The sequence below is a fragment of the Molossus molossus genome, unplaced genomic scaffold (assembly GCF_014108415.1).
Source record: "Molossus molossus isolate mMolMol1 unplaced genomic scaffold, mMolMol1.p scaffold_m16_p_18, whole genome shotgun sequence".
NCBI lineage: Eukaryota > Metazoa > Chordata > Mammalia > Chiroptera > Molossidae > Molossus > Molossus molossus.
In genome coordinates, this window is record NW_023425353.1 from 68,183,212 (window position 1) to 68,199,222 (window position 16,011).

The window sequence follows — 16,011 nt, forward strand, 5'->3', positions numbered from 1 at the left end:
CCCCTGGCAGCCCCAGGATCCCGCCGTGGGACGAGCGTCAGAGAGGGCGGCTGTGACGCCCGGGTACATGCCCTTCAGCGTGCGTGGTCCCCTTTATCACCCCCTTCCTCCTCATCGTCCCAGAACCTGAGCATTTCCACGACAGACGCCCAACACCATCAGAGAGACACGGGTGCGGGGTCAGAACCAGACAGCGGTTGTCCCGCGAGTGCACGCCGGGAGGGGGCTGACGGAAGGCGTGGATGCGTGAAAAGACTCGGTTCAATCGGGCAAACACTTCACATTTTCAGCAACTCACCCCTCCAATCCTCTCAAAATGGGCCGAGCCCCTTTTCAAGTCGACGGCGCGTCCGTCGAAAGACCACGCAAACTCGACGTCCATGGAGGGGTCGTGGGCCACCTGGCAGGACAGGACCACGCTCTCGCCCACCGTGAGGTCCAGGGGCGCCGGCGGGACAGTGAGGACAGTACGCTCTGTGGGAGGAAGGTCGTGACTGTCGCGCTCGTCCAGGACGAGGCTCTGAGAGGCGGCTGCTGGAGGGGCACCCCGGGCTCGGAGTCCGGCCACACTCGGATGAGCACCTCCCCGCCCCGGGTCCGTGTGTCCACGCTCAGCGTTTAGCTCATTACGGGAAATAAGACCAGATACACAGTGTGACTCATACTTTATAGGACAATCAATAGTTTATTAAAGACAACAACTGTGGACTCAAAACACAGCATTCCGTACACGGAGGACACGCCACATCATGACCCCGAAATTCCAGCCACGGCTTTGCGGTCCACACAGCGCCACGGCCCTCAGGAGCGGATGGTGACGGCCTGCGCATGGACACACTGTCCCTGAGGTCTCGCGGTAGTCAGAGAGAGTCGTGTCGTCATCCGTGTGCAGGACGCGTGTGAGCCCAGCACGCCCTGCTTCTGACGCAGGTGCGTTTTTGTGAACGACGCAACGTGACAAGGCTTCCCTTTCTATGCAGGTTTTGCATGTTGGAATCACACATCTATCATAAAACAGACTTCCCTCCAGCAGTATCAGCCGCGACGCCCACCTGTTCATAGGTGCTCACGCTGCACGGACCCCGGGTTCAGAGGGACGTCCGAGGGCTGGGCTCCGAGGCCTGTCATCCCTCTGATTGGAGACTTGAACGGACGGGTCCTCGGACTGGGAGGGTCCTCGGCACAGCCACCGGCTCCAGCCAGGATCACGGGGCACACGGACCAGGCCGCTCGCAGAGAGCCTGACGCGCCTGATGCCTTCTGAGGGGGAGCGAGGCCCGTGCGGGGTCCGTGGGTCAGCTCTCTGCTCCCATCCGGCTTCTCAGAAGCTCTAACACCAGGGGGTTGTCTGTCAGCCACTGGGCGTGCTCCGGGGAGCAGAGGGAGGTACACACACCTCGTCCCCCCACCCGGGAGAGCACACGCCAGGCTGCAGTAACGCGGGCTCCTCGTGTGCCCCAACCCTCCCTGCTCTGTACGGAGGCGCGACCCCGGGACCGCCTGAGACCCACGCGTCACGGAGGAGCGTGGACGGTGCTGGACTCTGTCGTTAGTAAAAGTGAAATTCTCTAAGCCGCGTTCACTTGAAAAAGCAAAACAACACGAAACAAAAACATAGAGAGAAATAGGTTTATTTTTATTTGGTATAATTTTATCCTCCTTGCACATCTCCTCAATATTTGTCAAAAATTCTAGTCCACTAGTTAAAAATCGGTGGTGTGCGTGTGAATTTTCTGGGGAATGAGTTCAAGATGTGACTCCCTGCCTCCCCCCCCCCAGAAGGACTGTTTCGGTGGGTCTCCGAGCCCACGGGACCTGGGACGTGGGTTCTCACCCTCTGCCTCCACCGACCTCGATGTCCTCGGTCCCGGACCACGCTTGGAGAGAGGCTGCCTCGCGCCTTCAGTCTGAACCGAAATTCCTGGTGAAGGAAAACCCGAACTACGTTCGCTACGGCCTCAGAGTCTCCGCTGCTTTGTGCCCACGGTAAAGTCACGGCGGGGAGCGTTACTGGTCAGCGACGTGTCGGGGAGATAAACAAGCTTCCGCTGACTGACGTGACTGCTCCATGTGCCGCATCGGCGTCTCGGATTTCTCAGTACATCTGATCATGTTAAAAACTCTCATTCCCGAGTCTAGAGCAACTACTTAAAAGTTACTTAATCTTAGGTTTTCTACATCTACTAGATTGGGGAACATTTTTGGTCCATCTTGGGAAACCAGGGATTCTGAGAAGCGATGCTTGGGAACAGCGCTGCCGCGGGGGAGAAGCTGCCACGGGGGAGAAGCTGCTGCGGGGGAGAAGCTGCCGCGGGGGAGAAGCTGCCGCGGGGGAGAAGCTGCCGCGGGGGAGAAGCTGCCGTGGGGGAGAAGCTGCCGCGGGGGAGAAGCTGGTACACGCACTTGAACATTCGTGGGGGTGTCTGCGTCAATGTTCCGTCTACACACGCGTGTGCATATTTATGAGACCACCACCTGCATATAATTTAGGAATGGGGTTTCACTTTTAAAATAAAGAAAGCTGGTTTTGTTGTTTTGTTAAAAATATTTCCTTACCTTTTAAAGAGATGGTCTGAAATTTATGAATGAAACTCTATGATGTGGGGGATCTGCCTCTGCCTATTTGGGGTGTGTCTTGGGGACACGAGTGGGCGATGATCCGCCCTTTTGATGAGCATGTGGACCTTCCTCATACTGCTCTCTCTGCTTTTCTGTGTGAAGAGAGGGGCCCCTTTCCCGCTCAGCGTCTATCGAAAGTGATGGGGCCTGATCACTTTTTTGTTTTTTTATCCTCACTCGAGGACATTTTTTGTTATTTGTTCAGATAGAGTGGGAGGGAGAAAGAGAGAAACATCGACATGAAAGGGACACATCGAGTGGCTGCCACCTGCACAACCAACCAGGGCCGGGGACAAACTGCAACCGAGGTACGTGCCCTTAGCGGGAACCGAACCCGGGTCTCTCTGGACCGCAGGCCGATGCTCTAACCGCTGAGCAAAACCGACCAGTGCAGGACTGATCACTTTTAGACGATTATCCTCAATACGAATGACAACAGTCATGAAGAATTCACAAAGTTATGGAATCGTAATATTTACCATTTTTAATCAATTTCAGGGAGATAAAAATCCTATGAAAATGACTTGCTTTACTGTGCTATTCTTAAGAAGTATAAAAAAAGGTTTAGGCCCTCCCTGGCCGGTTTGGCTCAGCGGTTAGAGCGTCGGCCTGCGGTCTGGAGAGACCCGGGTTCGGTTCCCGCTAAGGGCACGTACTTCGGTTGCAGTTTGTCCCCGGCCCTGGTTGGTCGTGCGGATGGCGGCCACTCGATGTGCCCCTTTCACATCGATGTTTCTCTCTCTCTCTCTCTTCCTCTCTCTCCCTCCCACTCTATCTGTACAAAAAATGGAAAAATGTCCTCGGGTGAGGATTAAAAAAAAAAAAGGTTTAGGCCCTGGCCGGTTTTGCTCAGTGGTTAGAGCGTCGGCCTGTGGTCCTGAGAGACCTGGGTTCGGTTCCCGCTAAGGGCATGTACCTCGGTTGCAGTTTGTCCCCGGCCCTGGTTGGTTGTGCAGGTGGCAGCCACTCGATGTGTCTCTTTCACATCAATGTTTCTCTCTCTCTCTCTGTTCCTCTCTCTCCCTCCCACTCTACCTGAACAAAAAAATGGAAAAATGTCCTCGGGTGAGGATAAAAAAATAAATAAATAAAAAATAAAAAAAGGTTTAGCCCTGGCCAATTTGGCTCAGCGGTTAGTGTCGGCCCATGGTCCAGAGAGACTGGGGTTCGGTTCCCGCTAAGGGCACGAACCTGGGTTGCAGTTTGTCCCCGGCCCTGGTTGGGTCCTGTGGGTGTCAACCACTTGATGTGTCTCTCTCACGTCGATGTTTAAAAAAAAAAAAAAAGGTTTAATAAAATGTACACCGCTTTCAATAAATAGCTTCACTCAGACCCGCACAGTTAATCGAGGATGACGTGTCCAGACACATCTTCAGCTCTGAGCGCCTCAGGAGACACGAACACTAATTATTTCAAAACTTCTGTCAGGATTGTTTAGCGTGGTTTCTTTAAACACAGCTGGGACGTGTCCCCGTATTAAGGTCTGGTCACGCTTTCACACACCTTTCCCACCTTTCGGGACCAGGGCCGCCGACCCGTGAGCCCTCGGTCTCCCTGGCCACCCAGGAGAGTCTATTTTCCGTTGCTTCTTGGGCATCTTCACGCACATGGAAACGCCATCTGTGAGGGACAGTCGTTTGGGGTCAGTGCTCAGAGTAATTACCGCTCAGGGGGCTCTGAAGTTATCGGCTCCCTCGAAAGGCGGAGGGGTGCAGAAGCAAAGCCCAGACCCTCCTCCCTCCGTCCAGGCCTGTGGTCCCCCCCCTTGTCCCTGACAGTCTAGGAAATGTTGCTAAGATACCGCCCTACGGGAAACGCCTGTGTAAATAGCACTTCAAACAGGTGACAACACTCCCTGATATTTTCTCTCGCCAGCGAACGTGTGCAGACTAGAAATAAATCCCTTTAGAACCCGGCCCTGTCCCTAATTCCTCAGATCTCAAATCATCCTGCTTGTTAACACCTAGCCCTCTGCTTCTTCATCCGCTAGAGGCTTCTCTCCGGGATCCTATTCCTTTTCAACGCATAAACGCCATTAGCCCTTTTAGTGCATATTTGAAAGTGACGGTTGTCGCAGGTTTTGTCTGTGGAAAAGCACCTGCGATTTGTCTTCACAAGGGAGGCTTTGGCTGGGAATAGGATTCTCACCGGTATTACGTTTCAGTCCTTTGAAAGGGCCACTCCACTGTCTTCTGGGTTTTCCTTCCTGCCGGCTACTGTCTCAGCTCCCAGATGTCTGAGGATACTGTATCTGTCGTAACAGGATGGACACTGTATCTGTCGTAACAGGATGGGTACTGTATCTGTCGTAACAGGATGGGTACTGTATCTGTCGTAACAGGATGGGTACTGTATCTGTCGTAACAGGATGGGTACTGTATCTGTCGTAACAGGATGGGTACTGTATCTGTCGTAACAGGATGGGTACTGTATCTGTCGTAACAGGATGGACACTGTATCTGTCGTAACAGGATGGATACTGTATCTGTCGTAACAGGATGGGTACTGTATCTGTCGTAACAGGATGGATACTGTATCTGTCGTAACAGGATGGGCACTGTATCTGTCGTAACAGGATGGGCACTGTATCTGTCGTAACAGGATGGGTACTGTATCTGTCGTAACAGGATGGGTACTGTATCTGTCGTAACAGGATGGACACTGTATCTGTCGTAACAGGATGGACACTGTATCTGTCGTAACAGGATGGGTACTGTATCTGTCGTAACAGGATGGGTACTGTATCTGTCGTAACAGGATGGACACTGTATCTGTCGTAACAGGATGGATACTGTATCTGTCGTAACAGGATGGATACTGTATCTGTCGTAACAGGATGGATACTGTATCTGTCGTAACAGGATGGGCACTGTATCTGTCGTAACAGGATGGGCACTGTATCTGTCGTAACAGGATGGACACTGTATCTGTCGTAACAGGATGGGTACTGTATCTGTCGTAACAGGATGGACACTGTATCTGTCGTAACAGGATGGACACTGTATCTGTCGTAACAGGATGGATACTGTATCTGTCGTAACAGGATGGATACTGTATCTGTCGTAACAGGATGGACACTGTATCTGTCGTAACAGGATGGATACTGTATCTGTCGTAACAGGAGGGTACTGATCTGTCGTCACAGGATTGGATACAGGTATCTGTCGGAAGGGATGGGTACTGTATCTGTCGTAACAGGATGGGTACTGTATCTGTCGTAACAGGATGGATACTGTATCTGTCGTAACAGGATGGATACTGTATCTGTCGTAACAGGATGGGTACTGTATCTGTCGTAACAGGATGGGTACTGTATCTGTCGTAACAGGATGGATACTGTATCTGTCGTAACAGGATGGATACTGTATCTGTCGTAACAGGATGGGTACTGTATCTGTCGTAACAGGATGGATACTGTATCTGTCGTAACAGGATGGACACTGTATCTGTCGGAACGGGATGGGTACTGTATCTGTCGTAACAGGATGGTCTTCCTTTCCTTTGTTTTCACTACCAGGTGGTCTTAAACTTGCCTTTGTGTTTACCCTCAGCGGGGATGCAATGTTCCCAGTCGGATGCCTGCTCTTTTCTAGGTTTTATCTTTATTTTCTAATCTGTGGCAAACCCTGCCCCAAATGTTGCTGACGCCTCACTTTCTCCCGATTCGGACGTGAAGGTCCCCCAGTCCAGCCGTGTCAGAAGCACTGTGCACGGCCACGCGGCCCTTGCGTTCCGGTGGTCTGTCCCGTTCTGCTGCCCGCGCTGCGGCCGGACCGTCTCGATCCACCGCCGGCCCCGTTCGCACGCTTCCCGCCTGCTGGCCCGCGCGAGGCCGCCCCGGGCCGCTCTTCGCTCCGCCTCCTGCGCTTTCCAGCCTGGGACCTCCGCCAGGTTGCAGCAGATGGCATTTCTCGTCTTCAGTTCCTCCTCCCACCACCTGTTCCCGACCACGGCGACCCCACGTGCCGGTCAGCTGTGGGTGCCGACAGGTTTTTCTCCGCGTCCATCCTCGGTGCCCGGCTCCCGCCCTGCCCGGTAACGTTTGGTTCAATCCCAGGCCTTGTGTGTCAGGACGGAAATGCTTTTACTTATATTTTCCGCAGGCAGGTTACGTTTCTCGAGGGGCAGCTGAAAAAGAGCTGAACCCAGTCGGGAATGGGCATGAACGGAGCGTGATCCGCAGGCACGAGAACGGGCCTGTTTCGTTCTGTTTCTGTGACGAGGACACGGTCCTGTGGGCGTCTCGGCTCAAGGTCGAGCAGGCTAGCGGCCTCATTCTGTTCGGCTGGTTCCGATCCCTGACTTTTGTCTTCCTTGCCCTGCGGGAGTAACGGACATTTCTGCTGCGTTATTTCCTGCTTCCTGTCTGGTGGCCTGTGTCTCTGATTCCTCCACGTGGAAACCGACCCGGCTCCGGAGGGGGGAACCCCGGGCAGTCAGCCCCCCACGTGCGGTCCTCCGTCCAGGGTGCGGTCCCGCATGCTGCCGCACCTTCCCTATGCTCACAGTTCTTCCATTCCTTTATCTTTATTTATTATACAAATACCCGAGCGGTATTCGCGGCGGATGAGGGTGTTACGTTGTTGGCGTAAAGCTACGTCGGCCGCGCGGGACAGGAGTTTCTCCCGCACTGTGAATGTTTAATGACGGATTGTGCGGCGCTGGGCAGATCTGGGCCACTTAGCAGCAGGAGATGTGAGGTAACAGCCTGAAGAGGATAATTGGTGCCGGCTGGAGGGAGGTGCGGGGGCGCCTGTGTCTGAGGCAGAGATCCATCCGTGTCTGCGACCTCACTCAGCCTGGGGCGCTGGCTGCGGGTCCTTTGCCCTCTGGGAACCCAGCAAGCCAGGGCAGGAGGTGGGGACAGCCACCTAAGGAAATGATCAGCCTAAGGGGGAAAAAAGACCTCAATACAGCATCCTTAAAATTTCCCAAGGCGGTGTCCTGGCCCCAACATCTCGGGGTGAGTCCAGCAGGTCAGTGAGCCCACGTGCTCGATCCGAGGTTTCTCTGCGACCTTTAGTTGCCCCTCTATCAACACAAGCAAACGACAAGGTTCGCGAAGCCCCTCCGTCCGTCTCTCGATGAAAACAGGGATCAAAACAGAAGAAGGGGAACGTGGTTTGGGGGAGCAGAGTGCAGGGACGATCCAACGGGGAGGCCAAACTGTCCGTCGTGTTTTCAGACGGAGTCGAGAAGAGCGGGGTCACATAAAGGGGCGTAGAAACCGCAAAGGGCAGTTAGCACGTTAAACACAGAAATGAACCGGCATGTGTGGGGGGTGCGGCTGAGAGAGCCACCCACAAAGCCCAGCCGAAAAGCTGTTTCTCTATCCTGTGTGCATTTCACAAACACTACCTACTACCTGCCTGCCTGCCGGTCTATCTAGCTACACAAGCCTACACAGATGTGTACAAAGTGTATCTACATACGCAAAACGTAATAAATCACACACGGATAGATACATGCATATCTACAGGCAGACAGACAGAATCTGGAGTAGGTTTACGAACGCTCACTTGGATACAGGATGCATCTCAGGAAAAGACACGGAGGAAATGATGAAGTTGTTCAGGAAGACAGACCAGGCCCCAGAAGGATGGGTTCGCAGGGTGACCAGGCTCCAGCGAGCGGCATGCAGACCCGCCCCAGGACCCCCCAGCCGGCCACGGCAGCACCAGGAGGAACACCCTCTCCAGGGGGCAGAGCAGAGATGCACAAAGGGGTCAGGGGTCCAAACGGTTTCGGAACCTGGTTTCGGCTCCTAGAGCCAAGGGGCAGCTCCCTACGTCTGAGACGAATGATTCCTGACCCAGATTTCTACCTCCAGCTAAACCATCCATCACAGATAAGCATAGAATAAAGACACCTTCAGACATGAAAAATCTAAAAAAAAAAATACATCTCTCCCGAATTCTTTCTCAAAAATCCTTTGGAAGATGCATTTTACCAAGATAAGTGTTTACACCCAGACGAGAAGCCTGGCGTTCTGGCCGCGGGCTCCTGCGGGAAGGCAGGTTGGTATCTCAGGGTCACAGGAGAGACGGATCTGAGGAGTAATCAAGTGCGTAGGAAACGCAGCCGACCTGAGGAAGCCAAGGAGAAAGTGACTAACTCAGGGATGCTCACAGGACCGCACAGCGGAACGACCCAAACCTCGCACGGGGAAGACAAAGCAGCCAGTCGTGCGACGAGATGCTGACTCTGCCCTCTGGTGATCCAACCACACCAGGTGGCCGACGTTACTTAACACGCTTCCCTCTTCCCACACGTGCTGGCTGGGGGGCGGTGAGCCGCAGCGCTGAGCCAGCCCAGGGTTACCTGCTCAGTGCCCTGGGCACCCTGGCGTCGCCGGCGAGTCCGATTCGAGCTCGTTGCACAGGGGCACCACGGCCAACAGCGGCCCGCTCGCCCTTTCGTTTCCACGTCAACGCTGGAACTATTCAGGACGCGCGTTAGAAGACAGCGCCCCGAGCAAAGGGAACCAATGAAGAACCGGCGAGAGAAATCAACCGCGTACAATCGGAGGCGTCTGACGGAGGAAACACGGCTCGGGAGCCTGCAAGGTCCACTGCGGTGTCCCTGGACGTGACCGCGTGAACGGAACGCGCTTCTGCACTAACAGGCGATCAGAACGGGGTCCGACGTCCACGTCGGGCGAGGGCGCGTGGACTCCGCTTAATGAATCCACGTGCCCGCCGCTCACGGCCAGGCTGCTAGCACGCGACGGCGGCCATTGGGCGCCCACGCTCGCTCCCGAGGGACTGGCGGCCAGACGGGCGCAGAGCGCTGGGCGAGGGGGCCTGCGGTGCCAGCGCAGGGGGTTAGGAGACGCGTCCTCCCTGTCGCGCGGCCCAGCCCAAGAGGCTGCTTCTTCTGCGCTGACGTGGGGGTGAGGAGTGACGAGGCGAGGAAATAAAAGCCAGAAGAGGAGACTCCGGGTGAGTTCGACTCTCCGCCCTCCCTTCCCCAACCCCATTCTATTCGGGCCTGAAAGAACCCGCTTCCGGCGATTCCGGAACCCGAGACTGAGATCCGGACTTGGGTCGGAGGGCCTTTCTGTGGGAATGACGGCCAGGGTGCGGGACAGCCCTGCGGTGTCAGGGTCCACCTTGCTCTCTGGGAGCAGCGTGCGGACAGCACAGGGCCCTTGGCTTTCTCTCGGCACCGCACAGGACGGCCAGCCTCCCTCCGGCCCCCCGCCGAGTCCTCAGCACGCGGCCCTGCAGGCTCGGGAGGGGACTGAGGTCACATACACAGGCACTCAGACACCTTCCTCCACCCCACGGACTAAACCAGCTGTCGGCGAAGTTCTTGTTTGGTTTTTCAGATTTTTAATTTAATTTTATGTTTTTTTTTTTTTTTTTTTTTTAAATCCTTACCTGAGGACATTTTTCCATTTTTTGTTCAGATAGAGCGGGAGGGAGAGAGAGGAAGAGAAAGAGAGAGAAACATCGATGTGAAAGGGACACATCAAGTGGCTGCCACCTGCACAACCAACCAGGGCCGGGGACAAACTGCAACCGAGGTACGTGCCCTTAGCGGGAACCGAACCCGGGTCTCTCTGTACCTCAGGCCGACGCTCCAACCGCTGAGCCAAACCGGCCAGGGCTAATTTTATGTTTTTAACCCTCACCCGAGGATGTTTTTACATTTATCTCCAGACAGAGTGGGACGGAGAGAGAGAGAAACATTGATGTGAGAGAGACACATCGATTGGTTGCCACCCACATGACCTCAACTGGGGCCAGGGTCGAACCGCAGCTGAGGTATGTGCCCTGGGCCGGAATCAGACCCGGGATTCCCTGAGCCAAACTGGCCAGGGCTCAAAGTTTTTATTTTTAAGTTGTTGCTTTTAATGTAAGTATAGTTGGTATACAGTCTTAAATTGGTTGTATTCATTTCAGTGTACCATACAGGAACTCCACATTGTTATACCCTACAGTGTGATCACCCACTAATTCTAGTCATCGGTTCATTCTTTTTTTTTTTTTAATCCTCACCCCAGGACACTTTTGCATTCATCTTCAGATAGAGTGAGAGGGAGGGAGGAAAAGAGAGAGAGAGAAACATCAATGTGAGAGAGACACCTCGACTGGCTGCCACCCACATGACCCCAATCGGGGCTGGGGACGAACTGCAACCAAGCTATGTGCCCCGAGCAGGAACCGAACCTGGGACTCTCTGGACCGCGGGCCGACGCTCTGACTGCTGGGCCAAGCTGGCCAGGGCCAGCGGTTCATTCTTGACGGAAAAGGAAAGCGAGGGTGTGTCAGGTGAAGGAATCCGGGACTGAGCACGCCGGCGAGGCTGCCTGCGCACGGGGTCTGGGGAGCAGAAACTCGCCCACGTGGGCTGGGTGGGGACCTGAACCTTTCCGGGGCGAGGTCCAGAGTGTGGGAGGGAGACTTCTCCGCGGTGTCTGCTCAAGCGACGAAAGTTGGCGGGCAAATTCCAACACATCTTGTCACTTCTGTGAAGCTGTGTCTCTGCTGGACCCCATGCAGCCGGCTCAGCCCCCTGACACTGCCTCGTGAGGACACAGCCCCAGCACCCACCTGGGTGGTGTTTCCTCGGAGACAGACACCGTGTTAGCGCCCCTGCCCGTCTGGGGAGCCGGACAGGCCGGCCGCCGCTGGGGTGACGAAGACTTCGGCACGAAGAGCAACAGCCCCACGAACAGCCGCGAGCTGCAATCGCACATTAGACATGCTTTTCCACGTCCCGGCGTTTCCGCTGCAAATACGGCCGAAGCAATGAGGCCGATAATTGAACATCCGAAGCTTCTCCAGTGGGAGCAAAACAAATGCTGCCTGCAAACAGGGCCGCTGCATAGCCTGCTGTTCTCTGCTGTTAATAATTCTCCAAGTGCCAGATCGAACAATTCCCCTCTTATGTGCCTTTCGTATACCTCCTCGTGTGCGTCCCATTGTCATTTCCACCCGGGCCTCCAACGGAAGGACCCTTCGGCATCTGTCCTCTGACTCCCTGTCGGTGCCCCGGGGAGATGCCCCCGCGTTCCACGCCCTGCCAACCAGCTCGGGACGTCTGCGTTGAAACACTTCTCCTGTCTCATCAGCCAGACAGAAATTTCAGATGTGCAGGGCAGACAATGTCAGAATCCCCTTAAACACAGATAAGCCTTATCAGCTAAAAACTAAGCTGGGAAATATCTTGCTGTTGTAACTATTATCTTTTTACAAGCAACCAAACAACAACACGTCGTGCATGACTGAGGCTGATAAAGGCATTCAAAGAGAGATGATTGTTTTATCAGCTTTACCCAAATTTCTCATTTGTTCCTTTATCTCCCTGCTGATCTGTAAGGTCAGTTGATGCTGATTTTGGTTTGAGGAACAAAATTATGTTTGTGTAATGACAGTCAAATGGATGTTACAGATGAGCACACACATGCGCGCGCACACACGAAATCATTTTAGCAAATAACCAGATGACTACACTCTCACTAGTCAAGAAGATGGTTGGACCCATGCACACTATTACGGTTCTTTCTCAGACTGAAGCCTCCGACTGGTCGGCTGTAAGGCGAGACTTCTTCGGTAGTGACACCTCCCTCACGTGAAGGGACATCGGACGTAGTGTCGTTGAGAGGGTCTGACCGGAGACTTTCCTCAAAATTGTATCTGCACAGCAACCCCACCACTTGGTCCAGATGGCACTCTACAGATCAATAACAAAGCAGTGTTTCTCACGATGCGTCTGTCCGTCCTGTGCACACATTTCGTGTTTATTATTTTTATCTTTTATTTTCTAATACATTTTTATTGATTTTTTTTAGAGAGAGAGGAAGAAAGAGAGAGATAGAAACATGGATGTGAGAGAGAAACAGGGATCGGCTGCCTCCTGCACGCCTCCGACTGGGGATCGAGCCCACAACCCGGGCCTGGGCCCTGACTGGGAATCGAACCGAGACCTCTCAGTCCACGGGGCGATGCTCAGTCCACTGAACCACAGTGGCCGGGCTTATTAGTCATTTTCAGCGTGTGCCTTTGTGTTCTCATTTGTGTGCATGTTTTCATGGCCGAGCGGCAAAGGAGGAACAGGTCGCCCTCCTGTGAAACAGAACGTGGATTCAGGAAGGTGAAGAACGGCACCATCCTCTTTGTTATTAGGCATAAGCAAGTGGAAATGACGTGATATTCATGCAGAGTGACTGTGCCCTTTCTGCACGTGTAAATCCCGGTCCGGTCTGTGCTGAGCACGCCGCGGCAGGACCCTCCCGCCGTCTGTGGGTTCCCGCAGTGCTGCGCTGTGCCCGGCTTGCCGAGTGCCCCTGCTGTTGGACGTGTACACACACAGACCCTGAGGCTGGGGAAGCGAAAACATTGACGCCCTTTACTGCAACGTAGGCCAAGAAGCTTAAGCCCTGAAACATCGAAATCTTCCAGCATCCAGAGCAAGGAAGCGCAACAGAAGTCACGAGGACGAAGTGGTCTAAGGTGGGTTCTTTCACTCCACGGATAAATATGTACTGAACACGCACCGTTCCCAGGACGTCCCCCGCCTCCTCCATGCTTCTCTTTGGAAGCAAAGACAAGGGTGTGCAGGAGACACCTTCTCACCAGGTAAGCGCCTGGGGGCGTGGCAGGAAATGAACTGCTCCCGCACCTATGGGCCCCATGTCCAGGTAAAACTTTCGCGCAAGGTGAGTTACTGAAGGGAATTTAACCCCGAGAAACATTATCCACGGACGTGGTCCGAAGGTTTGTGGCCCCCGCCCCGAGCACCTGTGAGCGGTCCGATGCTGTGGTGCAGGTTCCGTGCCAATGACCACTGGCAGCGTCTCCAGTGCCCAGCGTCCCCCACGGGCAGGTGCCACCGGCAGAGAGCGCGCCAGTATTGAACCGGACACACGCGTGCTAAACGGGGAAACCACTATTCCCGAACGCGGCAGGATGTGGGCTTGGCGCGGACTGGGGCCGTGGGGTGCACATGCGTGTCCGGGGGTCACCGCACAGGGAGGGGTTCAAGTACCTTTCACCACGAGGCTGCCGGTGCTCCTCGCCACCCCAAACTGGTTCGCCGCTACACAGGTGTAGGGCCCGGCGTCCGCCCTGGTCACGTTGCGTATTCTCAGGCTGCCGTCCTCCGAGAGAAACACCCTGAAAACGGAGCAGGGGTCACGGGTGCTGTCGCCAGCACGGAGGCTCCCCTTCCGCCCGCGTCCTGCACCGTGGGCCAGCCCTGCGCCCACGCGTCAGAACGGAGGCCGCTGCTCCCATCCCCGCGCGGTGGCACCGGTCCTCAGGCCTCAACCGAGAGGTCACTGCGGGCTCCAAGGCACGTGAGCGTGTGACGCTGCGATGCCCACCGGCCTGAACGGCAACACGGAACCGTTCATGGCCACTGCGAACAGTCAGCTCCCCCGGCGGCGGAGGCCAGTTGTCACAGCCTCCGTCTGCGCTGGTGACCCTGCTGCTCACACCATCTCCAGCACCTGCAACAGGGGCTCACCCCTGCATGCCGTGGAGGGCCGTCCAGGGCTGCGGAGGACCGCCCAGGGCTGCAGAGGACCGTCCAGGGCCATGGTAAACCATCCAGTGCCCTGGAGGACCGCCCAGGGCCGCAGAGGACCGTCCAGGGCCGCGGAGGACCGTCCAGGGCCGCGGAGGACCACCCAGGGCTGCGGAGGACCGTCCAGGGCCATGGTAGACCATCCAGTGCCCTGGAGGACCGCCCAGGGCCGCAGAGGACCGTCCAGGGCCGCAGAGGACCGCCCAGGGCTGCGGAGGACCACCCAGGGCTGCGGAGGACCGTCCAGGGCCATGGTAGACCATCCAGTGCCCTGGAGGACCGCCCAGGGCCGCAGAGGACCGTCCAGGGCTGCGGAGGACTGCCCAGGGCTGCAGAGGACCACCCAGTGCCCTGGAGGACCGCCCACATGGCCCCGCCCACATGGCCCCGCCCATACGGCCCCTCCCCGTTAGTGGCCCTGGGAGCTGAAGGATGAGGTCTTCACCAACAGACCTGACGCAAGGTCCTAGATCGCTTTCAGTCACAGAGGAGGGGGAGCCCCTGAGGAGTCCCAGCCGTTCACAAGGTGATTCTTACTTTATGTTCCCTAAAACTCAGAGATACTCGAAAGCAAACGTCGGAATGCCGCTGTAATGGGAAGCTCTGGGATGGCTGTCTTTCTTCTTTTAAAAATTGATTTGAGAGAGAGAGGAAGGTAGAGGGAGAGAGAGAAATATCAACTTGTGCTTCCACTTATTTAAGTATTCATTGGTTGATCCATTTTTTTAAATCCTCACCTGAGAGTATGTGTTTTACTGATTTTAGAGAGAAGAGAGAGAGAGAGAGAGACACCAATGTGAGAAAGAAACATTGATTGGTTGCCTCCCTGTAGGAGCCCTGACCGGGGATCAAACCCTCAACCTAAGTATGTGCCCTGACAGGTAATCAAACCCACAACCTTTTGGTGTATGGGATGACACTCCAGCCAACTGAGCCACCTGGCCAGGGCAATAAAAAGGAACTTTTAACGCCAATAGTTGTTTTTTTATCCTCACTCGAGGACATTTTTGCATCTATCTTCAGCTAGAGCTGAAGGGAGAGAGGGGGGAAGAGAGAGAGAGAGAAACATTGATGTGAGAGAGACACATCGACTGGCTGCCACCCACATGACCCCAACCAGGGCCAGGGACAAACTGCAGCTGAGGTATGTGCCCTTGGTGGGAACTGAACCCGGGACTCTCTGGTCCGCAGGCCGACGCTCTAACCGCTGAGCCAGACTGGCCAGGGCAATGCCAGTAGTTTTGAAGGCATGAAAGGCAAACAGTTGGTATGTACGTCACATCTGTTAACAGTAACAAAAGAGCATTTGTTACATTGCAAACATATCATTGTTTCTAATATGTGTATTACATGCAATGTAGCTAATATAATTAATTACCCAATTTGAAACACAGCGAACATCAGCCAACTATAATTTGTACAAAACCAGCTACTGCTCTTGGGTTTATTATTAACGACGGGTTCTGCTTTCTGTCATCAGGTTAGTGGAAGAGACCTCGTCTGGGTTTAGAGTGGTTCATGGTATATAATCAGATTTTATTTTAAGTCATTGTCTTGGAATACTTCCCAATAGCAGACATTTGATATCTTATTTAATTTCTGAAATGGCTAGTTTCTTGATCCTAATTTACATGACCAATTGAATCATATAATTATTGACGCACGAAGAAAGCTATTGTACTGTGTGACATACATCTAGCTGAATGCAATTCTGTATCTGATTTAATCAGAAGAGTCAAAGTGAGAGGCATTTGGGTGCATGGTCTACCTCTAGAATGTAGGAATAACTAAGAATTTTTAAAATTATTTTTTCTTTTATTGATTTTTAGAGAGGAAGGGTGAGAGAGAAAAAAACAT

The 16,011-nt window shown here is 54.3% G+C and overlaps 1 protein-coding gene across 1 annotated transcript in view; it reads right to left on the reverse strand.

Annotated features, from left to right (window-relative positions):
• LOC118632988 (contactin-6-like) overlaps window positions 1-16,011 on the reverse strand; it is a 149,322-nt gene that overhangs the window by 20,366 nt on the left and 112,945 nt on the right. Inside the window, 2 exon segments of the mRNA XM_036266329.1 lie at window positions 299-474; window positions 13,615-13,742. Coding sequence (XP_036122222.1) covers window positions 299-474; window positions 13,615-13,742 — 304 coding nt within the window.